Source organism: Vanacampus margaritifer, chromosome 11, assembly GCF_051991255.1.
Source record: "Vanacampus margaritifer isolate UIUO_Vmar chromosome 11, RoL_Vmar_1.0, whole genome shotgun sequence".
Lineage (NCBI taxonomy): Eukaryota > Metazoa > Chordata > Actinopteri > Syngnathiformes > Syngnathidae > Vanacampus > Vanacampus margaritifer.
Window position 1 is genome coordinate 2065323 of NC_135442.1, and position 25949 is coordinate 2091271.

The 25949-nt window shown below is 41.4% G+C and overlaps 2 protein-coding genes across 5 annotated transcripts in view; one reads left to right on the top strand and one right to left on the bottom strand.

Moving 5' to 3' along the window:
- Positions 1-202: 202 nt before the first annotated feature.
- slc39a10 (solute carrier family 39 member 10) lies at positions 203-25803 on the top strand. Its single transcript, XM_077579152.1, has 11 exons — positions 203-348; positions 7225-7311; positions 9828-10840; positions 11430-11607; positions 18591-18766; positions 19717-19875; positions 19951-20059; positions 20128-20415; positions 21301-21381; positions 22746-22936; positions 23459-25803. The coding sequence occupies exons 3-11, from the start codon at positions 9848-9850 to the stop codon at positions 23609-23611; spliced, it is 2328 nt and encodes a 775-aa protein (XP_077435278.1). The 5' UTR covers positions 203-348; positions 7225-7311; positions 9828-9847; the 3' UTR covers positions 23612-25803.
- dnah7 (dynein, axonemal, heavy chain 7) overlaps positions 25562-25949 on the bottom strand; it is a 55708-nt gene continuing 55320 nt past the window's right edge. For 2 of the 4 annotated variants that reach the window (XM_077579151.1, XM_077579150.1), the window contains one exon: positions 25611-25755. The gene's annotated coding sequence lies outside the window, so the exon portion shown is untranslated. Of the gene's footprint in view, positions 25760-25949 lie in introns of all 4 variants that reach the window. The other 2 variants (XM_077579149.1, XM_077579147.1) reach the window with 2 other exon arrangements.

Below are 25949 nucleotides of genomic sequence, written 5' to 3' on the forward strand. Positions count from 1 at the left end.
ACTATTGAATGAATTGCTATTTTGTGCGCACATTATAGCTACCTCGTGGACGCAAATGATGAATTCGTGACACAGTTAAGTCAATTTAACAATCAGTTAAAAATCTCTGCTGTACTAGTTCCGCCAGTACACCGGCCTGCTGCAGTGTGGAAGTAAAAAGTAACGACGCCGTCCTCTTCTTCCCTGCGCCAACTACGTATACAGTTGCCCCGCCTATTTTGCGACTTCACGCATAGTGCGTAAACAGCGGTGGGGAATAAGAGCTCCTTCAAGCCGCCTGACGTCATTTACGCGGATTTTTTTTTTCGTACCGAGCGGAGAGGAAGATGCACACGGCACTCGAGTGAGGTAACGACATCAAAACCGCATTTACTCTTCATTCACTCCCACAACATGGGCACGAGCGCTTCAGCCGGCTTCTGCGTGAATATTCGCCACTTGTTGAAGCGTAGTTCGTGAACATTTCCACTAGAAACCATGTCGTTTTGGGGCTATTCTTTGCCGGACTCATTTCCTGTGTGGTCGTCTGCTTGCTAGCTCTTGTTGCTTGGCTTTTTACGAGATACTTTAGCCGAGCTAACAAGCTGCTCCTCGCCAACGTAAACAAAGCGGCTGCTTTGAGTTCCTCTTTTTCTGCCGTCCCGACTATATTCTAATTATTTTTGTCTTATCGTGTAGCTAATGTGGACACTTAATAAGCGTGATTATTTTTTGCCGGAAGCGTCTAGCGTTTTTATCCTCGCCACGTGCAGCGAACCGAGCGAACGTGTAATGAATTACGAGCGTCTTATTGGATATTTCGTTGAATTGCGCATTTTATCTTATGATTCATGGACAAAGAAAGCAAATGGCGCAACTTGCTTTCTAGGGTGGGAAGTAGTCATTCGTCTGGCACGTCAACTAAGCCGGGCTGGTCTATTTAGGGGCCGCACCGAGGCTTGGATTTACACCGCAATGGTTCAAGTGCCCAATTCACTAACTCATGAAACTATGAGCAAACTGTAGTAATAGGAGTGAACACATCAAACAATTCCTTTTACAGGAATCCACATTTTATGATTTGAGTACACAAGCATTCACTGAAGTGAAAAAAAACTTCTGACAATTTTTTTAATGATTTTTTTTATTGTTATTATTATTGCTGGTCATATTACTAAACTAATCTACAATAGGTGATTGAATGGCTCTTTCCAAAATGTTAAAAGTTCATTTTGATTTCTTCTGAGAGAAATTATATTTACCCAGATATGGAAGTTTTTTAAAACATGGATTGTTGTATCCTGCCATAAATTAAATGCAGTCATAAAGTTCATTTTCAAAACACTATTTCTCCATGAATCGTATTTCTTTTCAAACATCAAGTGGCTTTACTGCAGTATTATTCCCAGTATAAGCAATTGAGTTCACTGAACCACGTGATCAAAATGCAATACATTATGATCGTATCACTTAGGTGGGGGGGGGGGCAGCACACTCAATGTTAAGTGTGTGTTTGTGTGTGTGCATTCAACACTTTTACAAACTCATAATTACCAACATAATTGAGTTCAGAAGAACATAGTGGTACAATTAAATCAAGCTAAACATCAATGCTAAACCGCTCTGCTTTTCATTCACATGACTCAAAAACAAACCTCCTTTTTAAAGTTTTTGGCATTGTAACAAAGTCAAACATCTGATCCAACGTTTCAGTTGTAGAATAAACAAGCTGCTAAAAAGGTCGGTCCGTTTTTGCCAAATTCTGATGCTTGTCGTCTGTCTGCGCTGCTAGAGTTTACCGGTATATAAACAAACAATACAGGAATGAAATCCCGGATTAGCGCTAGAGAATAAAAAAAAATAAAAAGAATAAAAAAAAAAGTATGCTTAAATGTATTGTAATGTGATTACAGGACCACAACACATAAGTCCTATTTATTGTTTTGTTTCCATTGGTTGAAAGGAACTTTTGTCTTGTTTGTGCCAGTCCAGGTTTAAGTGCCTGAATGTAATTCAACAAGTGGCATACCGTAATCCCCCACTTTTTTATTTCCAGATTCTCTGAAAAGCACGGTAACTCGTCAATATTTTCAAGGATAATATAAGCTTAGTTTGTGCTAATTTACTGTTCAAACTATTAATACAGTAGTGCCTTGAATTCCGAGTGTAATTGCATTATAAAACCATACCAATAAGATGATGCCATAGAATATTAATATTTAAACAGTTTTGTGCATCATAATTAATTAATTAATTAATTGCAGCTCCCTAAGGGCTAACTCCCACGTCACTCACCAGGCGAGGCCCCGTTCTTAAAAGCCACACACATTCAAAATCACGGATACTACGGTGGAGAACATGAAGACTGCGACCCAAAGTAGACAAAAGTAAAACCTGCACCTCACGTGCATATTTTGTTCCGGCGTTTTAATGCAAAATACATTTTGATCCCATTACTCGAATAATTGATAGAATCACCGATTCTAGAAATATTCAATGGCCACAGCACGTCTTTGTAATGATATATAAGAGTAACAACGGGCCTGTTGACTATACTTTGCCTGCGTTTCTGTACTTACAGACACTCGTGATGTTTGCTCACCGCTGAGGCCCTGCAGGTGAGCGACATAAGACACAAATAACTCCCACACCCGAGGAGTGCAGTAAAGAAATAGTCATCTGACCATGTATGTGTTCAAGAAAGCATAAACATGCTCCACAGTCGAGCAATGTTTGCCAACAACACAATTTAGTTTACTGTTATGATCCTCACTCTCTGCAAATGGTCTTTAAAATGTGCAACATAAAACAACAGTTGCTTTGGCGCCTTTAAATAAAAAAGCCCTTTGCCCCAAACCAGCACAACCTGATCGAAAGTCAATATCACATCGTATTTAAGCTGCTACTTTAAAAGCATGTTCTAAAAAACATCTAAAGTGCTTCGTAAGATGCTAGTAATCATTTTCCACCTTCTGTTGGCTCAATTTGAGCAAAAAGTATACATAGCGTACATGCCGCTGTACGTTATGACGTGAAGGCGTCGAGCCAAAAGCTCACTTGTTGTGGTGCATCCTTTTAGGATGTCAGCTTCGATTTGTGGCTCGTTTGGGGAAATTGCATAGTGGGGAGCTTGTCAAAGGAAATTTGTACAAAATGGCTGACTTCCTGTCCAATATTAGTCTTGAGTCCTTAAGATGTTTTCGTGCGTCCACTTATGAGAGATTTGTGAAAATGTAAAAAGAAAAAAAAGGTGTGAATCCTGACTTCCATCCAAAATGTTGTTGAGAGGTATACGGCTCGAACGATTTCCAGCTATAAAGATATAAAGTGTGATTCCAAGCACCATTTGCAGATTTTACTATCGAAACCTAATAAATACAGCTCCAGAGTATAGCTTGGGGATATTATGCTGGGACATTGGCTCTTTGTGAGTTGTGGACTGCTTGTTGTCTTTGTGGAGTCGATACATGTACCGGTAGTCCAACGGTTGCAAGTGTTTTTAGTTTTAAATCATAAATGAAGACTATTTTTGCTGGAATTTGGTGTTTTTTTGTAGGATTCGTCTTCATGACATTGGCCAACTGATTGCCATTATCTTCACTCGTTCCTTTTTTGTTGTTGTCTATATGCATTTGATTGACTGGTGACCAATCCAGGGTGTCCCATCTCACAGTCCAGTCCTTCAGCTTTCCCACCATGTCTTCCAATGTCCTTGGCAACAGCAGACTGATACGAGTTGAATAAATAAGACACAGGATAATTTGTAATCGTTATTCTCTGAGCTGGAAATGATCGCTTTGAGTTTTGATTGTTTTTGTTTTTTGTTTGGCGTGGCACTAATGATGTTGATGACGCCGCTGCTGAAAGTTGCTAAAAGAACACGCGGCGGGTCCTCGTTTCGTGAGTGACCTGACTTGCGAGGTTCTGGAGATAGGTTGTTCTTATTTTTAGCAAGTGTATCAGCGATCTTGCTGCATTGCAACTCTTTAAGAATGATAATCCGAGGATCATTCTACCTGTAAGTCAATTTACCACCACATTGCCAGCTATATTGCTGCCTTGCCGCATTGAAGGTCACTATTGCGATTACGCTATCGCAATCTGCTCCATGTCTCAACCTTCCCACACTTTGCGAGTCTTTGATCAAATTAATTCAGCGTAATGCGACAGCCCTCTAACAACGGGTCCCTTCAAGGATTTGGTTCCTGGCACCAAACGTTTGAAAACACCTGACCGTGTTGTGCGAGTCCATCACATTGGGAATATTAATGGCATAACACATATAGGACTGTTGTCGCACCATTCTGATCATAATTCTCATCTTGACAACGCTCCTCCTACAAGAGCGTATACTGGGACTAGTACTCAAAACAATCCAAGTATATGCTTGTCTGGCATACAAATTATGATTGTTTTCACAAGGCTTCCCCAGTGCTGTCATCTGTACATTAAACATAACAAAAATATAAATCATAAATCACATTTTAATGGAAAAAATATCTGCCTCAAATAAAAACCAAATATCAAAATTTATAGAAACATGGTCTACGTATATAGAATTTTTTAACCTAATTCCGGTTACTTAATTCTGTCTGTTAGCGAGAGCCACTACATCGTGATAACTTACATTGATGTTTCTGCATTTGGCAATTTATTATTATATTATATTATTAGTATGGGATTTTTTTTTTAATGGGCTTTAGGTGAACTGATGAATACACACACGCTCGCACGCACGCACGCACACACACACACACACACACACGCACATACACATTCTCACCCACATACAAAAAAAAAGTATATATATATATATATATATATATATGTGTGTATATGTATATATATATGTATATGTATTTAAAATAAAATAAAAAGAGAAAAAAAAACATTTATTAAATTTTTTTTAATTGATTTGTTGGATTTAAAAAAAAAAGGAGAGCAATGATGATGTCAAATCGAATGAACAATACTGAGCTCTCCTGGAAAAAAAAAAAAAAAAACATAACAAAAATATAAAGATTTTATTTTTTTTAATTGGGTTATGGTTATTCTCATGTAAACATTGTCTACATATTACAGGTCAAATGGAATGTATTTGCTTTGAGTTCCACATGTAGCTGGTCATACCTCACGCACACACACACACGCACACACACACCCTGCCTCCCTACGTTCTGGACAAATAAGTTGAGCCTCTGGACTTCAAAGCTTTTAGTGGTCCTACCTTGGGCTCGAGGGGTGTACATTTGGATTTGGTTGCCGTGTTTTGACAAGAGGTAAGGGCCGCTTCCTGCAGTTTTTGGTTTAACATATTAAAGTGAATCATCAAACGGGTGATGCAAAATGCAAGTTTAATGGTTGTAGAAAGAATAAAGGGGTAGGAAGGGAAATGTTTTGGGAAGTACTTGCCTGATGATTTTCCGTCCCCCCCCCCATGTTACTGACTTTCAAAACAATGCTTGGACAATGCACAGCCTTTGAAACTTTAGGACAGTGTTTGCGGTTGATCCGATTCTGTTTTTCTCTCATTGTCGCTAACTGCTTAGCTATATAAAACAAAAAAAATCTCTCTATATACTGTATATATTTTAAATGTCTTGACTTTGTTAATTTTGTATTTTGGTATGTTTGCGAAAGTGAAGCTCGTTGTGCTAATCATGTTTGAGAAAACATTACTACCAGACCAGTGCGTCTCAATATATTAGAATATCATAGAAAAAGTACATTTATTTCGACTCAAAATGCATCGAAAGTCGCTTTGTTTCTTACATATTGTAATTTCATGCGGTTTTTTCGCGTGTCATCAAAATGGATAAAAATGTAAATATACTACTGTATATCGGTTTCACTTTATGAACTGCGATGCTAAAATAAGTTTTCCACATTGCTCAAGTTTATTGAGAGGCACATGCTAAAGCTAGCTGCAACTTTTGAAGTGGTTGATCCGAACAAAATGTGGTCTGTCTTGTATTAATTTATGCTTGTTATTAAATGGGTACAGTATTGTGTTTTCCCGAGGAGTCATTTTGAGATCTCTATAGTGTAGATTTCCCCTCCCATTTTCTTGCAGCCCCATGCTAGATACTGACATGAAAAAACAACTGATATGGTCATGTGAGAATCATATGAAGCAGCTTAGGGTTTGAACATCAGCTATTCCCTTATGAGAGAAATGAGCTGGAATCCTGCTGTCATCAGTGACCTGGAATTGACACGGGCATGGGCACTGCGAGTGTTAAGTAGCGTTACAAACGGTTTCTTTTATTGCTATACGTTTAACCACCTGAAGATGTGTTAAATCAAAGGGTAAACGGTCCATACATTTTTATTTAACATCCTGAGTACCCCCCACAGAATCCATTAATGGAACACTTTTCAAACATTCATTTGTTTATTGGACAGATTTTTTATTATATAATGATAAGTTGTTTTGATGTGTTTATTGTGGAATCATAGTTAGAAACATACTGTAGCCTAGAGTCTTTCTTTGACTAATGGGTATTATGCAATGGTTGGTTGTCGGCTCCTATGATTTATTTGGTTTTGTAATGAATTGCCTCCATGCGGTTACCGCGTGTTCCCCTTTACCCTTTCGCACGTGTTAACTGGCTGAAAGACGCTCTCATTTTGTCCAGAAAATGAGCTGTGGGTTCATTTGGAGGTGCCGCTTTCGCTCCTCAGATGACAGAAGCTTTAGCCAGGTCTTGGAGACATTTGACATCCAGTTTGGCTATGTGGTGGAATTTTCAGTAGTTAGGCGAGATGAACAAAACAATCTGGAAATAAATTTGTCTTTTGGGTTTCTTTATATTTGATGCTTCAAATATACACAAGTCTTAAAGAGCATTCTACAAGAAGTGTTCTGTGAGAGTGTGCACAGTAAATTATCACGGGAAGATTTTTATGCAGCCCGGTTAGGTTTTGGGAGGAGAAAAAGGGGGGTCAGCTAGACAGGAAAGCAACCAATTTGTTCCGAGCAGGCTTCTCAGTCAAGGTCACCGTTATTGCTTCATGTACAAAAAGTGAAAAGCCCAATGTTAAAGAAAATACAGATGTCTACAATAAAGTATAAACATGTTATGTTAATACATGTAAAATAATTATTTTCCATACGACGGCTATTTGAGAGGTTCGCCTTTTCTACGTTAGCTTATGACTGTCTAGAAACAACAGCAATATCAAAAGCAGAAATTGACATATTTATATTTGACATTTATAGCGGTTTGTTTTCTTTATTTCCAGAGCTCAGTTTTCAGAAGAGCTGGAAAAGCCCCTCAAAGAGCAGCATCAGTATTGGGGGTGTTCCCAGGCAGGAGGAAGCGTATTCACGTAAGTTGACAAAAGATTAATTTCACAGCGACATCATTCTTTACTTAGGATCGGACATGATATCCTGTGCTGTACGTTGAAAGTGGTAGTCAACCCAACTATATTGTATGCCCCCCCCCAACACCAGTTGCACACCCATCAACATGAAATACGGTGGACATGTCCATCATCAAAGGCCCCAGGAAAAAAGTCTTGAAGGAAACAAACCGAAAATTAAACAGGCATCGTTATTTAAACAACTCATACTAGAGATTCTGGTGTTATGCTTTAAAAAATAAAAATACTTGTTTTTCCCTGACCTGTCGTACAGTAATCTCTCGTATATCTGCGGTTCACAAATTGCCATGATCTAAATCAAATGTTGGCTTCAGGGTTTTTTTGTGCTCCCTCCCATAAGTTGAGAAGGCTTTTGTAATCAAGATAACACAATCGGGCTCTGTGACTAGAGGGTGTGATCTTAAAAGGGGACTTGGTTTTACCCTACCCTATCAGCAGTGAGGTTCATAGGTCACAGCCGTCTCGTGTTTATAAACACTGTCGACAGCCATGAAGTAGGTTTCTTGCCACGCTTTTAATGCGGAACCTTCGGTCAGAGTGCCATCGCTTGTAATTTCGCACCTTTCAATCAACGGTAAATGAAAAGGTAAGTAGTTCGTCTTCACTTTCTTTTCCTTCGTGCAGTTTCATACGGGAACCAAGTCTCAGCTCCAGGAATTCATTTGACTGTCGCTACTCTTATAATCTGGACAATTTATAGAAGGGTAACAATTTGTAGCACTCAGAATGAAATTGACGTTGACATATTTTGTCACACAGATTGTGAATTGATAAAAGCATAGCATATCATACATAGATGTGTATTAATTTACTACTATTCCACTCTCGTATTGGGAGGAGGAAGTCCACAAGGAGACAATAGTCAGGAGCAGCTAAACTGTTGATGTAGTTTGCTGCTTGATGAAATCTTTGCGCTTATCTGATATATGTAATCTGATCAAAAAATGTGCCACCTTGTAATTTAGACATGAGTTAATTAAAGGAAAGGTTGTTATGGCCTAAGATTCATAGCACTATAAATTGAATCCCTTTACATTAAAGGTGTATATTGCAAGATAAACATAAAAATTGTAATGCAAGTAGCATATCTGAACGGGTTAGCCGTACTTAAAGGTGAAATGTAAATATTTCCTGTTCAAAGCTGTGAAATTTTGCCTTTTCATTCCCTAACCCAAAAGAAAAAGTAGATGTTTTTAAGATGTCTACTTTTATGTTTTGAAAAGGATTTACAAAAACAAATATGGTCTCTTAGCAAAACGAAATAAAAATAAAAACGGGAAAAGTAAAACTAAACAAAAAAAGATACAATTTAATGTAATTATGAAAACATTCAATATGTCAATAGTGCAAACGAATGCAAATAACATTGTTGATATTTTTGGGCTGCGAGTGCAACTAACGATTATTTTACTAATCTATTAATCTGTTAATGAATCAGATAAATAAACCATGTTTAGATTTCCATCCACTTTATTCAAAAACAGGACATTATTTCATTATTTGACAGTGGGGAAAAATACGCAAACAACAATTGTGATTCCTGAAAAGATGTTGGTGCTTGAGTCATCAAGAGTTAGTGCGATTGGTGGGTTAAGTCCAAAAAACAACCGAATGCTAAATTTATACCGCACATCCCTAGCCGGTTATCGGCTTCAAACTATATCCAGGGTTGAAAGTCATGGTTTCAAAACCGCTAAATCTTAGCATCAGCAGTATGAGTGTTTTTTTTTCCCTAACCAGTTATCGTGTTCAGTTATCATCCTGTCATACTAAACCGGCCCATGCTTATTGGGAATTCTGTCTAAAAGTTGACTGAGAAGGTATCTGCCAGCAGTCCGTGTTTGTATGTCTTGTCTTTGCTGCGTGGCAGCAGTAATGCTCATCTCACATCCGATTTAGTCCTGATCCTCACTTCCAGCATTCTTGCCTTGCCTCCGCTACCCCTAAGGCTTCACAGGAAACCTTATGAGGATCATTTGACTCGGACGATATTGTTGCTTCGGGCTTTTTAGAGTGGGAAGGAGGAGCAATTTGCTGCTCGATTCTCTCAAGACTGTATTGTGTTGACTAGTAGATATGTCATTCTCAGAGCAAGATAGCAATGTAGACAGTTTGAATATTGCATTTATGCGATCTGCTAGTGTGTTGTGTGCAACATGATTCTACTGTAGCGCGCCACAGGTCCCGCAAGTTGACATCGGAAGAGCAAGGGATCGTTACAACAATAAAAGTCGGGCACCGAAACGTCCGTTTTCATTCGGTCTGGTTACTAACTTAACTTAACTTAAGTCACATCCGGTGCCGTACCGGTATCGACTTTCGATACAAACCCTAACCACAAGTGGACAAAAAAAAAAAAGTTAGGATCTATCGCTTGATTGTTAATGCTCTGTTTTGAAAGCATTATTGACATTTTTATCTCAAATCATTTTTTTTTTTTTAAATTGTTGTTTTGGCAGGGGAGCCGAAGTTAGGCACAATGCGAGTCCACGTGCACACCAGATTTTGTTTCCTGTGTGTGCTCACCTTCCTCTACCATCAGTCCTGCCACTGTCACGGCGACGGCCACCACCAGCAGCACCGCGGTCGTCACCACGCCAACCATACCCACAATGACCTTCAGATTTCCCAGGCTCCCTATGTGAGAAGAGCTACTCCAACCACAGAGTCTGCTCGTCCTAAGTGGACTTCCTTAGAGGAAGAGCAGGACTTCTACATTCAGCAGTTGTTCAGGCGTTATGGCCAGAAGGACCGACTGGATTTCCAAGGATTTCAGAGTCTCCTGGTTAGCCTGGGTCTTGGCCAAGTCAAAGTTGTAGACGTGGATCACGACAATATCGGCCATGACCACGTGGCTCATCTGGACATTCTGGACGTGCAGGCGGGCCTCCATACACACGGCGACGCTCACGGCCACAGCCACGAGCATCACGATCCCAGCTCTCATCATCCGCACACGGAACAAGGTCCCACGCAGTGCAGCCGGCAAGCCGCCGCCGCCGCCATCACACCCTCCGGTACATCGAGAGAACACGCCCATAACCATAAACACCACCACGATCACAACCATACTCACAATCATGCACACGACGCCGAGCATAGTCACGACCACGCTGACGAGGACGACGGCCACCGTTCCGAACATGCTCAAAGCAGCACGGATTTGCCTCCCGACGACCACGAGCGTCCGTCTTCTGCCCAAACGGACCTGCCGCCTTCACCTGCCCCAGCGGACATGAAGCCCAAGAGGCCAAGAAAGCCAGGAAGGGTCAGAGGACAACGAGAGCAAAACAAAACCCTCTCATCGTCCGCAGCCCTGTCTGATAACCACGAGCACAAAAATGGACTTGGTCACGGTCACGGCCATTCCCATAAAAACAAACGAGAAGCACCGGAAGAGTCCGACACCGCTACAGTTGCAGGCCCGGTTCTGTCTGGACATGCAGGGGGCTTAACTCATCAGCACGAGGAGGTAGGACTTCAAAAATACTCCACAAATGATGCATGGAGTTTGTTTGCATGCTCAATTTATTTTAAAGTGTTGGAAACAACTGAAAACAATCCAATTTTGGATTATTTACGACGGCAGCACCGACATTACAACCTAATACCGATTTTGCATCAAATGCAAAATATATGCCAATCCCATCCAGCCAATCGGGTCTGTGTAAAATCTAGTCCTGTTGCCTTTACTTGCCTTTAACTTTTGCGGATTAGCAAGAGTTGTATGATTATTTTGATTGACTTTGTGACAGTAAGTTAAAAATGGCTTGCCCGAAGCTGACTAATGACTGATTAGAATTAGAGTATTTTTGTGGTTGGGGGATAGTTCTTGTTTGATGAAATCGGAGAATGTCAAAGTCAGACAGTAATTTGAAATCAAGCAGAATCTCTTTGAGGGGCGGGCTTTATGCCATTTAGCCCTACTGTTGCATAACAGACACATTTTCAGAAATTGGCAGTCGACAAAAGATTTGCTCGGTTGTCTAATTTCAGACTAAAAATCCATTTCCCATAACATGTCAGTCCACCCCTCCAATGTCTCCTTTCTCCTGTCGCAGTGTTTGAACCTGACGCAGCTCCTCAACTACTACGGCCTGAGTTCGGATTCCCTCATCTCTCCCAGCCAGTTCACCTACCTGTGCCCCGCCCTGCTGTACCAGATCGACAGCCGCTTTTGCATCCGCCATTACCACCAGATGGACGTGGAGCAGGAAGCCTTGGAGAACGTCAGTTCTGGTAAGCGTGAAGAGTTTCATCGATCCGCCTCGCTCAGGCAAACATGTCAATACAATAATGGTAAGCTCAGTCTGAAGAATTCCAGTTTAAGTGTCGCACCACGAGAGGTAGCAGACAGGATAACACACCCTTTCTTTTGGAGTGCACTTACTCTGAATAGGAAGGGCAGGGGAAGTCAACTCTCAAAACGCACTTGAATGAGTTGAAGTCGTATCAACTTGACCTGATCAGTATTTTAATCTCTCAACTCACAAGAGGATTTAGTCATTTGATCTGTAAACCAGTATTCTTTTTAGATTTTCAGTTCTTCTTCTCACTTTTTGTAATTGTGACACTGTATTTTTGCTTGAGAAAAAAAAATGCAAAAATGCAAAGTACAGGTTTGCAGAGTAAGCCTTGTTACTAATTAAAAACAGCACCATAAAGGAGATTAGATCCCACAAAGAGTCACGTGATCCTCCTGCGTGATCTCGTCACTCGTGTAAATGCTCTGACACAGACGGGAAGATACTAGCTAGCATATTGAACTCATCAGTTTACCAGGTCAAATATTATTTAATCTTGTAACGGTGATTCAATTAACCTGCATTTGAGTCACTAACAGTCACGAGTGATAGTCAAAACGAAGAAACCCGTTATGCTTACATGCAATAAATATCCAATGAAACCAATCGTTTAAAATGCACGTAAACACTGTAATCTGAACATGTCCGGATTTTAAAAGTTGACATTTTTAACACACCCAGAATAGGCTTGGAAACATGAGCAATTTTCCTTGTTGCAGCCCCACGGCTAAAGGAGCTCAAAGGAGCAACATCGCCACCTAGTGTTATGGAGGCAGTTGTTGCTCAAACTACAAATCCAATAGCGCCAATGCACATAAACTGGGCCTTCACACTGTGCTGACTTTGACCTTTAAAGCAAACTGTGAGCATCTTTTTTTTTATAGCAAACCTGACACAATCATGAAACTCTGTGAATTAGGAACGATAACCATAGTTCCCTGATAGTATGTCCAACCAAGTTCTTCTCGTTTCCACGAAATTGAAAGGGCTGTCTCCCTCTGGGTGCGGGATAATCTTTTTTTTTTTTCTCATTTTCTGCTATACTGAGCACTGATGAAAACTCACCAGAGCATCATTTGAAAATCAACTTAAAAAAAGATTTGCGTAACACACAGAAACGACATTCAGAACTAATGGGGTGTTTTTTTCCCCCCTAAAACTGAATAAAGACAATAATATAAAAAAATAATAATAATAAAATAAAATTAATACCAATGTGAAAATTGTCATTGTATTAGTTTTGTAATACAATAATAATGATCTTAAACCTGTTTAATATTTTTATTTTCTTGGGGGGGATTCTTACTCTTGTTTCTTTATTTTTTAGTTTACATACCTTTTTCAGTGTGGCTTATTAAAGTCTTGTAAATTTCACATTACAAATTAGGAGTGATGTGACAAGGAGCTGAGAAGTCAACAAATTCAAAATGGCTGCGCTGAAGAATTTGATCATACTGTATGTGAATCACCCCACAATCCCATATAATAATAATAATAAATAATAAACCACCAAGTAGACGCTACCAAGAAATAAAAAAACAAACATTTTTGACACATTCATCAGAATGTGGGAAGGAATATTGTATTTCGAGAGTCATTTTTGCTTATTTATGGAGAGATCATCAGTCGTTAATTGCTGAAATGTCATCCTTTATCAGAAAACTGACGATTCATGAGCATTACAAAACATACATTTTGTGCATTTTTGTTGCATTTATTGACGAGCTTCTAACAGCCGTTAACAGCCCGTTACAGTCTGGGGAATGTTTTTAATACCCCGTGGCTCCTTATAAACTGCTCAGAGAGTCCTTTAAGAATGAAGAGGTTGAGACACTGTTTGGAGTTAATTAGTTACGGGATGTGGAACAATGTTCATCAAGCCATAAAGTTTGCTGCAAATTTCAAGAACACGTAGTCACTGTTTGTCATGACCCAAGAAAAAGCATGCCGATTCCAATACTTAGCAGAAAATAATTCTGTTAACCAATTAATCAGCCAGAAAAAAAAAAAAGTTAAAATGAAAAAAATAATTGTGGCTGCCTTAATGCGTTACAAGCAGAACATTTGACAGGTTTTACAATACTTTGACTATGAATTATCAAGTACAAAAACATGCAAAAATGCATTAACTGGCTAATGTAGTACACATTTCTTAGCACTTAAGTCTTTTTTCCCCATGAACCCTATTTTTTTTAAATTATTAACTCATTCACTTGCAGCCATTTTCACTGAAGCAACCCCCTTCGCTCATGTTTGACAGATGCCCTTTAAGATTCAATTTACATAAGTATATTTATATAAATAGAAAAATATAACAGAAAATTGACAATTTCATGTAATTTTAATGAAAAATGCTATATTGGGATATACTGGATGGACTGTATCGGCGTTTCTTGAAAATGATTTGTTGTCAAGGTGCGATAAAAGAAAAAGGGGGTCTTCAAAGTAGTTTATACAGTAGTCTACTCGCGCGATGGGAGGAGTAAGATGTCCACGCTGTCGCTTTAACGGCTTGCACGGGCGTGTATGGGCTATCGCCTATCTAGTAATGTATGCAGATCAGTGAGAATGGCTGTCCGCCATTGTTGTTGACAGTCTGGCGGTTGGTGCGCAGTCATGCAAGAATTGCATCATCAATGGAGAAGTATCCCGCATATGGTGTCCACATTGGAACGTACGGGGCGCGTTTTGAAACCTTTCCACTATGGAGCTCGGTTCCAAAAGTGATCCGAAACTGCGCCGCCGTGTGGACGAACTGCCCAAACGGTAGGAAACTTGCGCTCATACATTGAAACGGGCTTTCGTGTGGACGGGGCCTAAGACCAAACCAAAACAAAACACAGATAATGACAAAACACAAAACTAACCAAAAACCACAACAATTTGTCATTGTTTTGTATCAAAAGTACTAGTGGTATTTGTGCTGGGTATCAGTGACTGCTCGAGTTGAGTACTCGTACTGGTAGCAGTCTGTAAAAAAAGTGTTATTGAAGATCCATAATTAGGGTGATTCTACTTTGGAGGTACCTGTATGAAATGTGCCAGAGGCAGTGCTGTGTCACGGGCCTAAATATGCAAATATTAACAAGGAAAACGACAGGAACGAGTGGAAAAGGGCAAGAGATAGCGTCTCGTTAGTGGAAAAAGCAGAGGCGCGGGACGCCGTACCGAGATTCATCCATCGGCATGGCCACAAGCCACGGGAGCTTTCTTCCGTTTACCTCCTGCCGGCATCTGTGGGGGAGCGGAGAAAATGTGCGGTTGTTTTCTGCGTGCTCCCACAATGCCCCTCGTTTTTGTGCTGTGCCAATTAGGAGCGCATAAGTGACACCCCGCACCATTTTTCCTCAGACGAGGCTCACAGGAGAGTCATAATTGGAGAGAGGTTGCGGACCACTGAGTCTGCTTCCCTGTTTGCTTCTTTTGCCGGCAACCACTAACACCCCGCCGCTTCCCGCGCAAAAATAAAATTCACATTTACACGCGCGGTATATAAAAGTGCATCCGCGTGCGGGTAATGAGATGGAGATGAGCTGCATCGAGTGCGGAGTCGCGGTTACGTACTGTCGGCCTGCTATTCATTGGCCTCCCGCTCTCGCTGCCTTTGGCCTGACGCAACAGATAAAAAAGCAGTCAACTGTAACCTCTTGGCTCGTTCAAGGCGCAGTAAAAACAGCGGCAACAATAAAAGGAGAAAGTGAGGCTTACACAAAATTTGTGTCCACTTTTTCCTCCCTAACGATGAGTCTCACTCGTAAACATGGACGCGCGCTGCTGCCTTCTCAAGGGATGAGCGTACGTTTATGACGAGCACAATTTTTGTTTGTTTTTGCAACATAAAGAAAAAGGCATATAAAGCGCATGTTTTAAGAGGCATATAATGTCACCGCCCGTTGTTTTGCTACTTAATCGTCGGCCACTTAATGTATTGGAGCCTGGAGGCTTCCGTTCACTTTGCTATAATGCTCTTCATTAGACATCAACAATTTGTAAAATGTCATTCTATCACATTATTGCAATTACAGCTCTAAAATATGTTTTGGGCAATATTCGGGTCAATAACGGTAACTTTTTTCAACCTCTGAATGCAACCTATTTTATTTTTAAACAACCTACGGACTAGTAAATGTAAAAAGAAAATAAACAATTTATTGTGTCTAAATGAAATCAAAATATAGTACAACAATAATAGTACTTATCTGCGTTGTGAGTGGAAAGGAGCTAATTTTAGCCATGTTAGCTTATATGCGTTCAGACTCGGTGAAAAGTCACTTCATTAATTAAAGCTACGCTAACTCTCATAGCTGGCTGCAAACTTTCATTTCAAGGCAGCAGCGGTATATTAATATTTCAACGTTAGCTTGAATTTGTTGAAGAGTGGTCTGTGGCGCGCTAGTGAAAGTGATGTCGTATTGGAAGTCTTGCCTCCATCTTGTAAACACATTTTGCGTATCGTTAGCCTAATAGCATATTTGCTCCAGTCGCAAGATGGAGTCCAGTTGCCTCGATTCAACCGTTGCTGTTTGCTAATGCCTTTACCTTTGCCAGCACTGACAAATAATACTAAAAATCTCATACCACTGATGGCAATTTGTTTCATTATTTAAATATTGTCTGCCATACAACATACGCTACAAAATGCTTGTAATATTTCTGCTTTCAAGCGAAATCTCACAAAGGACCACAAATGCACTTTTTCAGACAAACTTAATTTGACCTTCTGTAAACTTTTTAATGCACGTCCGACTGAAAATTCCGCCCGACTATCGATTTGCGTTCAGTCCACTGAGGCCACAAGACTTGAGCAAAGAATGTTTGTCTCTTTTATTAATGCTCCATTCATGAATCTCCCACCAACCTGCGGCCTTTAAGCTAGCATTAACAAACCACTGAAATGCCTTTTTGATGTCTCCGAGTGGCTTTGTTGACCTGTAGCGAATGATCCAGATGCCAGCGCTCCACATTGTAGTGACAAGTGGCTGCGGGATCAACACGTTCGAGCCGCTGCCTGCCAAGAGGAACTTGTGCCTGTTTTCTGAACGAGAACTTTTGCCAGGGGAAACGTTTTTTTTTTTCCCCCCCCCGTAATGTTTCTTAATCCTACAGCTGGTTAATGAGACGGTTACAGCTTGATTGCGTCTCTCTAAAGACCACTCTGTCAGGCATAAGACACATCATCTGCTCACAAACTTCCCCACCTGGGGTCCATTTGACAAGGAGAGGCGGCGCAACTGCCAGTGCCGGTTTTGCCGTTATTCATTATTTCTCTGCCTCTGGCGAGGTGCTTACTTGAGAGACGGTCCCTTGAATGCAAGGCAATGGAACTGGCTAGAAAACGGCAATGTCGTCTTGCAAATCTCACTTTGTCACTCTTCAAGGTTGCTGGTCAAAAGTAACTAACGGTGCAGAAAATTTGGAGGGATTAGCATGCCGTTGACGCCATTCCAGGAGAAGTGGACAACATTTCTAGTATGCTCAAAGATGAGCAAAGGCAAAGCACATTTGTTTTCAAAATGTTGTCTTTCCGTCTGACCTAGATTGCATTCTTGCCATGTGGATTTATACTGCATGGTTCAAGTGACAGATTAAAAAATATATATATAATAATTTAAATAAGAAACAGGCACTTGGACCTTTAGTGTAAAACAAAGGAATTGTCCACCACTACCTTGCAAGTACCCCATCGTTCAACACGTTGGTGTGGTGGGTAAATTGTTAGTGCCCAAGGAAATTGAATAAGAATCTTTATTTGTTAAAATGTTATAAAACAGTAGCAAAAAGTATCTTACTCTAAATCGGGGATGGGCCACATACGACCTCTGACCACAAGTGACCCCTCTATAAATTTCATTTAATTAATAATATATATATATATATATTTTTTTTTTTTTTTAACAAACCCAAATAATTCTTCAGATAACTGATAAACATTTGATATAGGTTCTCACCCCCCCAAAAAAAGGATAAATGTGGACAAAAGTTTTGGGGGAAATGCACAAAATATTTTTGCACTTTTTTGCTTTTTTTTTGTTGACATCCCTTTTAGCACTTGGGGAAAAAAATTTGCACCTGTGGTTATATTGTTGTTGCGTTAGGACAGTGGATGGTAAAAATCGTCAAATGTATGATGAAAAATGAAATCTATTAAGAGCATGTATATGCGCATACTTTGTCCATAGCCTTTTTGTCATCCATCAGCTTAGGGAGTGTGTGTTGAACGTGTTCGTATGCGGCCACCCGAGTCGCACCGATGAAAGCATCAAAGTTGGCCATCCCTGCTGTGGATATTTGTTGGCATTGCAAGTCGAAATTCCGATCCAGTTTAGCCGGAAACAACCTGCACTGTCAACTTCGGACCGTGAAAACAAAATGGCTACTATTAAGCATTTGTAAGTTGAGTCCTCTTCAAACCTGTGTTTGTCTTTTTGCCAAAGGAACCAACGGCGGTCGTGTCTGTTGCCGCTCGCTCACGTCTACTGGCAGCAGGCGTGTCCATTACATGCGCGCTGCGTTTCAGTCAATAAAAAGCCGTAGCCAAATGTCAGTGGTGAAGGATCCGGCTTCGGTTTAGCAAACACGCCAGCACTTGGTGCGACATTGAATTTCATACCACATTAAGCATTTTGTCCTCTGTGACCAAAAAGTCATCAACTTTTTCACTTTGGCCTTGCGCTGTTTTGACACTTTAAATGATAGCGTACCTTTTTATCACGCCGCTCTGCCTCGCGTCTTCCATCAATGGCGTTGAACACAAAAACACGAAGTGGTGATTCTGCTGAAATGTCCTTTGAAAGTTTCTTGCTGAAAACCCTCAAGAGGAATCATGAGGCAAAGTCACACGGAAAACAATCGGCAGAAAACCGAAACGCTAACTCGGGTCGGCTGTTGAAGCTTCTTTAAAAAATAATTTCTCTCTAGTGTGGACGTGGATTTGGGGCTTCGTGTCCATCACCATCATCAGCCTGCTGTCTCTGCTGGGCGTGGTTTTGGTGCCCATCCTCAAACAGTCCTGCTTCAAGTTCCTGCTCACCTTCCTGGTCGCGCTGGCTGTGGGCACCCTCAGCGGCGACGCTCTCCTTCACCTGCTGCCTCATGTGAGTCCGTCATACAATAATCAAGTCATGGAAAATATGCAGGGACTTGTAAAAGTTTTAGTCCCCCCCATGATCTCGTTGACCTTTTGCCACATTTCAGGCTTTAAACATAAAGATATCCAAAAAAAAAATCTTTATTTTTTCGGTGAAGTATCAACACCAAGTGAGACACAATCGTGAAGTAAATTATACGATATTTAAAAAAATGTGTTAGGGTGTACAAAATTATTCTCCGGCGTTTGTGGCGTTTGCCACTAACTCATTCGCTCCCAACTGTTTTACCGGATTTGGACTGATTTTGCAAGGCCCGCAGAATATTGTGTTCTATTGCTATAAAACATAAAACCTACCAAAAGAAAGACGAGTCTCTTCTTTCATCAGGACAAAAAAAATGGGTATTTCTGTCCGTTTCTGTTTTGCTGCTATATTAGCATTAGAATATAGCTAAGTTTCATCATTATTCACAAATATAGTAAAGAGCTTTTTTTTTTCAACATGGCCCTAATTGATCTCTTCAATTCTGCTGCCACCAGCTGACCGTTTTTTGTAATAATTTGTTTTAAGCAACCTCTTCAGGTCAGAGACTGCATCAAAGCCTTCTGTATGCTCTAGCATAAAAAAAACGTATAAATAAATTTTGGGGACCATGGCAATATTTAAAATAGAACGTTTTTATACGTTTTTGGGAGCAAATGAGTTAATGTTTCCAACCTACCCGTGTGCTGTGATGCGGAGTGTAGAGGCCTCTTATTTTCTGAAGCAAGTTTTTGAATTGAAGGACTGCGTTTGATCAAAGTGAGAAAAAACGAATGGCAACATTGAAAGCTTTGCAACTCAAAGATGAGAGACGACAACTGCGATAAGTCGCTGCAAGTTGTAAAAGTCACAAAGTGGCGGCCTTGTTTTCCGACAGCCGTGCTCCATCCTGACCGTTTGCTTTCCGCCGACAGTCTCAAGGGCAGCACGACCACAGCGGCGGCGGCCACGCCGGCGATCTGGCCACCGACTATGACGGAGTGTGGAAGGGCCTGACGGCGTTGGCCGGCATTTACCTCCTCTTCATTTTCGAGCATTGTATCGGCATGTTTAAGCACTACAAGGATCGAAGGGTAGGACAAAAGTGATTATTATGCCTGCATCGCTACTGGAGCTTTTGCTGCCACTGTCGTGTTTATTGTTTGAAGGCTGCAAAAAAAGCCAACGAAGAAGGCAAGATTGGCAGGAAGTTGTCGGATCACAAATTAAACCGTCGCTCCGATGCAGAATGGGTGCACCTGAAGGCGCTGGGCGACGGTGAGTGGCGCTCGCTTTCCTCCTCCCGCCTGTCAACTGCCGCTCGTGACGTCCCCCGTTGTGTTTAGACCCCGAGAGCGGCGCCGTCTCCCGCCACGACGACCACGACGACACGCAACTCACCGACTTGCACGCGCCCGACTCCCCCACCAAGACGACGCCGCTGAAGGCCGCCGATGGCCGCCGCTCGCCCGTGAAAGTCAACGGGCACAAGGTCAAGCAGCACGGCCACGGACACTCCCACGGCGGGAACTGCCACTCGGACCAGGAGATGAAAGACGCCGGCATAGCCAGCATCGCCTGGATGGTCATCATGGGCGACGGCATGCACAACTTCAGCGACGGGCTGGCCATCGGTACGACACGGCCGCGTTACAAAATTATACTTTCATACAAGTTGATAAGCGTGTCCGCCTTCGACTTGTCAATGCTGTCAGGTGGGAGGAAGTCCTGCATGTCCAAATATGGTCAATAGCATATTTTTCCCCTCATTGAATCTTCTTTTGTTTTGACACAACGATAACAACGGCAAGTGTCTAAATGTTGACTAAATGTGTTTTATTCAAATGGATTTTTGTCATGCTTTAGTGCAGAAGGTCAAGTTTCATGCAGATTATTTCCGTCTATTTCACTACTTATTTGCTGATAAATTAGTTTTTTCTTTTTCAATTGTATTAAATTAGCAATTAAATATGATGTAAGGTTAGCGTTTTAATTCCTAAAAATGATAGATCATGGGAATGTGAAGATTCTGCCTGACAGCAACAATATAGCCGCCATCAGAGAGCTTCAAGCCTTGCTACGAAAAATACACCCCCCCCCCCCCCAAAAAAAAAAAAACTATTAAAAATACTCAAACATTGAACAGTTGGACACGTGCATTAGAAAGTTCAATTAAGTTCAACCTTCATCGTGAAAAAAAAAAAAAGCTCTCAGTATCCCAAACTTTTTTGCAAGTTGCCCCTTTTAGATTCAACTTAGTGGCACCGATGTTTTGGATTGTACAAGAACATCGAATAACAGCCAGCAATGAAATCAAACGTGACCCACAAAACCTCCAAATCTCCCGGAGACGTTTGACAACAATTCACATTCCGATCCGTCACGATTAAACGTTAAGAGTGCTTGCAAAGTTGGCGTTTTATGAGCTCTGTCAACAACAGATTCCTTTCTTTGGTTCTCTCTCGGGTTCAAATGTGCCTTGCGGGCGTGGCTGACCTTTTGAACTTTGTGGTCTTCAGGTGCAGCGTTCAGCGCAAACCTGACAGGAGGCATCAGTACTTCCGTGGCTGTTTTCTGCCACGAACTACCTCATGAACTCGGTAAGTGCAAAATCAACAAAATGCTTCTCAGGCACCGCTGGCTGCACACAACACTTGTTTTGAGCAAGTTTTTTTTCAATTGTGAGTCGACAATTTTTTTTATTGTTTGAGAAATGACATACCTTCATCATGTCTTTGTTGGCTCTTTTTTTTATTGAACGCTGCAATTTTGTACGTTTTGAAAAATAGGAAACGTTTGAATTCCTGCGGCACTGTTGTAAATGGGGACAGGTATCGAGCTGGCCTTATACAGCCCGGTAGCGGCTGCCGATACAAGCCACCGATACTTGAAGGCAAAATAATGTGACATGAAGTCCTCCACGGCAGTAGTTGGCGCTACACTGCTGCAGGAGCTGTCATCTGCTTCACAACAAAAGGAATTTGTTCACAAAGTTTTCTCGTGATGTTATTTGATGTGCTCGAGGTATCGGAGAAAATGAGAGAATACTCGTGCCGGCATCGATCTGGGGGGGAAAAAAGTGTGATCGAACATCCCTAGTGATTGCGAAGTGGTCCGGAACAAGAAAATTGACATAAGATGATGAAGATGACCCAATGTTTTCACAGACGGCGCTCTTCGTCAATCCAGATGTTGGCGCTCTCAACACAAGCAGCTCGTCCAGCTTTTTTTTTTTCTTTTTTTTTCCTCCCCCGTATTCAGCGTGTGTAAAAGAAGCCAGCGTGACGCCTGTCAGCCAAAACGCAGAGCTACAAAAGCAAAAGGCGTGCCCGACTGGCGCCGATTACGATTCTTCTTTAACCACCCGGGGTGAAGCTAATTAGCGGCGAGGGCTGCTTTTTAATTGCGGCGGATGAGGAGGGCGGGAAAAGCCGAGCGAGAGTTCATTGCGCATTTTGATTGACGGCTGACTGCGGAGGGCTCGTTTATTCACGCTGCTAATTAGCAAGGAAAAGAGGCCACTAGTCACAAGCCGGGGGGGGTTGGGGGGCGCCTCCTTCATATACACCCCCCCCCCCCCCTTTTTCAGGAGCGTGTCATCATGAGCGCATTAGACGAGGAGACGTTTGTGTCGCCTCCTTTTGATGGATTTGCAGGCTTGAGGTGCGAGAATAACCTTCAAGGTGATAGTCAGAAAAAAGCGTTACGTTTCAAGACATTAATGTTCACTTTCGTCTTGTTTTTATTCCTGTAATTCACAGTGTCCCATCACTGGTAAGACCTGTGTGCTACTCTTGTTGTCCTTGGGGCTAACAAGTACATGCTGGCACCGACACATAAACACTTTTTTTTGTTTTAGGGCAATGTCAAGTCATCTGTACAACATTTTTTTTTATTTATCAAACATGTTCCCACTCAGGAGAATTGAACGTGCGCGCGTGCGTGCATGTGTGTGTGTGTTCAGGTGACTTTGCCGTGCTGCTGAAAGCGGGCATGTCGGTGAAACAGGCCATCGTGTACAATCTGCTGTCGGCCCTGATGGCCTACGTGGGCATGGTGATCGGCACGGCGGTGGGCCAGTTCACGCACAGCGTCACCAGCTGGATCTTCGCCATCACCGCCGGAATGTTCCTCTACGTGGCCCTGGTGGATATGGTGAGACCCGCCCCCACTAGGGGTGTGCCCCCCAAAAATAGATTGTCGTAAGAATCAGGATTTAGTACGATTCTGAATCGATTTTATTTCAATGACTTTATACTCTCTTGACCTTGCCTGTGTGTGCCTTTATTGGGAGCGCTGTTCATGTTATACACGATTTGGCCACTTAGGGGCAGTGTGGCGTTAAGTTGTAGCCACATTAGAGAGTAGAAGGAAAAAGTCACCATCAAGTTATTCCAATAAAAGTCGTTTTTCGCCGCGTAGGAAGAGCATTTGCTGGAGGGGAACATTCGAGAAGCGTTTTGTATGAATAGCCGTTCTTTGGAGCGATCAAAGTGCCGCGAAAATCGGAATCAAATGGCGAGTCCCATTTCTAACCCCCACCGATCACGAGACCTCAGCCACGTTTTCTACCGGCCGCGACGCCAAAATTGTATTCTGTCGTCATTGGAGCCATTTGAAGACTTTCTGCTGACTTTTGTTGCCAACCATCGTTTAATTGCCGTCTTGTGTCGTCAGCTGCCCGAGTTGCTGCACGGCGACAGCGAGGAGCACAAGCGCTGCCAGCTGGGCCACTTCCTCCTGCAGAATCTGGGCTTGCTGAGCGGCTTCGGCATCATGCTGCTCATCGCCATCTTCGAGGACCGCATCGTCTTCGACTTTGGCTTTTAAAGTGACGGCAAGAAGCAAGCGTGGCGCTTTTCAGCATTCGTCGTCTCCGTGCCATTCGATTTACGACCGCTACGTCATCCGTCTGCGCATTTTTGCTGGAAAGCGCAAGTGAAGCCGCCGAGCGGGCTTGGGATGAAAAACAAACAAAAAGCCTTTAGCTCCTGTGAAACTTGCTTTGGCAGCGCTTAAACTGCCGCGTGGAAATTCAGTTTTGGAGGAATCCAACGTGCCGCAAAACTCAACAATTAGCTTCTCACACGTGAAAATAGATTTTAGTGGCCTTCAACAAGATGATGTCTAATTTGTTTGTTTTTCTTGTTTAGTTGCAGAAAGTTGACTTTAGTTTACAGCTGTAGCAAAGTTTTTACTTTAGCATAAATAACGTAACAAAACGTGCAACTCGCCAATGAAGTCCGGCTTTAAGAGCTCATTTGGAGTTTAAATGTGGAAAAAAAAAAAACAATTTAAGTCTAATCATTGCTGTCCAGTGAAAAGCGTGTTTCCACGTAAGATTCGGTGTAAGATTTCTGCATGTCTTGTTAAGTGTAAACAAGCGATTGACCACTTTTTCATCACGTAGTATGTACGGGATTTCCCGTGACCAAAAACTCATTTGTGACCTTCAAATAGTTTCCCAAAAGTCAGAGCAAAGTCAAATTTGGTCAGCATGTCCATCATGAGAAGAACCACCCAAAAAAAAAAGCCGTGCATGAAAACGTTGAGGAAATCTGCCGTCATGTTGCTCATTTCGAAAAAAAAAAAACATTCAGACTTTTAAGTCTGTCATGAGAGACCCACAAAAAAAAGTTTTTGAGGTCACGCTTGAAAAGACACAAAAAGTCTTCATTTCCAAAAACTTGTACGAGCCAGTTTTGTCACACTGTACTGTAAATTGATGAGCAGCTAAAATAATATTTCCCACAGAAACTACACTGGCGCCTTGAGATACAAGTGGCCCCATTGAAGTTTTTTTTGGAGACGCGTGCTGAGATACGAGCGTCGTTTGGTGACGGCGAACTCGGCAAACTTGTCAGCAATTAAAAAAAACAAACAAACAACTTCTCTCACTCAAACTAAACGTGACTTTAAAACTTGCCTTAGGGCTCTGTTAGCTTCATGCTAACGAACAATGCAAAATGTCATTATAGGAGCAGCATCATTTAATTGAAGCAAGAAAAAGAAAAGTGGCAAAAAAAATTAATTTCTTTACATTCCAAATAATATCATTGCTTTTTTTTTTTTAATTTATGAAGAACACTAGCTATTTTTTTTTACACATTACAAAAATATGTATATATTTTTTTGAATGGATCGATTTTATTTCCATTCATTTTGACGTGTTTTGAGTTAGGAGCAAATTCCACTCGTATCTCAAGGCACCAATGAGTCTTTCTGAGCGAGTTGGATGGAAATCTCACGGCAGACCAAACGAAATCCTTTTTTTTTTTTTTTTTTTTTTGTCTTCATCCCAGCCCGGCGATGTCAGACCATGAAGTGAATCTTCCACGGGGGGGGCAACCGTGTCCAATCTTGATGAGCCCACTGTGGCTGGTGCTTTACATGCCCCCCCCCCCCAAAAAAAAAAGCCGTCTCCTTTCCGTCAACATTCCATCGCCGAGTTGCAGCTGCTAGAATACGTTTGTTTGTTTGTGGTTGACTGTTTTTCATGTAACCATGTGACATACTGTATTTTTATTATTATTATTATTATTATTATTATTATTATTTGGTTTGCCACTCCTGTCGATGACCCGATTGTAGCATGACCAGTAAAAACGGATTTGTTGTGCCAAGTTCCAATAAGGACAAACCTATCAGCAAAAAGACACATCGGGAAAGATGGTCACGTTTGTTTAATTTAATTTCTGACTCTCTTGGATTATTCAAACGGACCCAGAAGCTCCTGAGAAACCAACGTTAGCAGGAGGCTTTTCAAAGTCATGTCCTTTTCCATTCTTGTCTTCATTGTGACGACTTGAGCTGTCGTGTTGTCAATCATTTTCAGTTGAATCATTTTGTTTCCATTGAGGAAGCCGACCGAGCACATGAAGATGCTTTGCTCAAAATCTCCTGTAAAATGAAGATCAGCTCTTTTTGTTGTTGTTGTTGTTGCTATGTTGTACGCTGTTATGTCTGCTGTTATGCTGTCCAAAAAAAAAAGGACAGTCAAAAATAAAAAGATTTCTCATCGACATTTTGTTGCTCTTTAAATGAAACTTTTTGAGTTCTAACCCTCAAAGCTATCAAATGTGAAATACTTTAAAACGGTTCTCAGGTGACTTTTTTTTTTTTAAATACAAGAAGAAAAGACAAATATGCAACCAGGTGTGTAAATGTC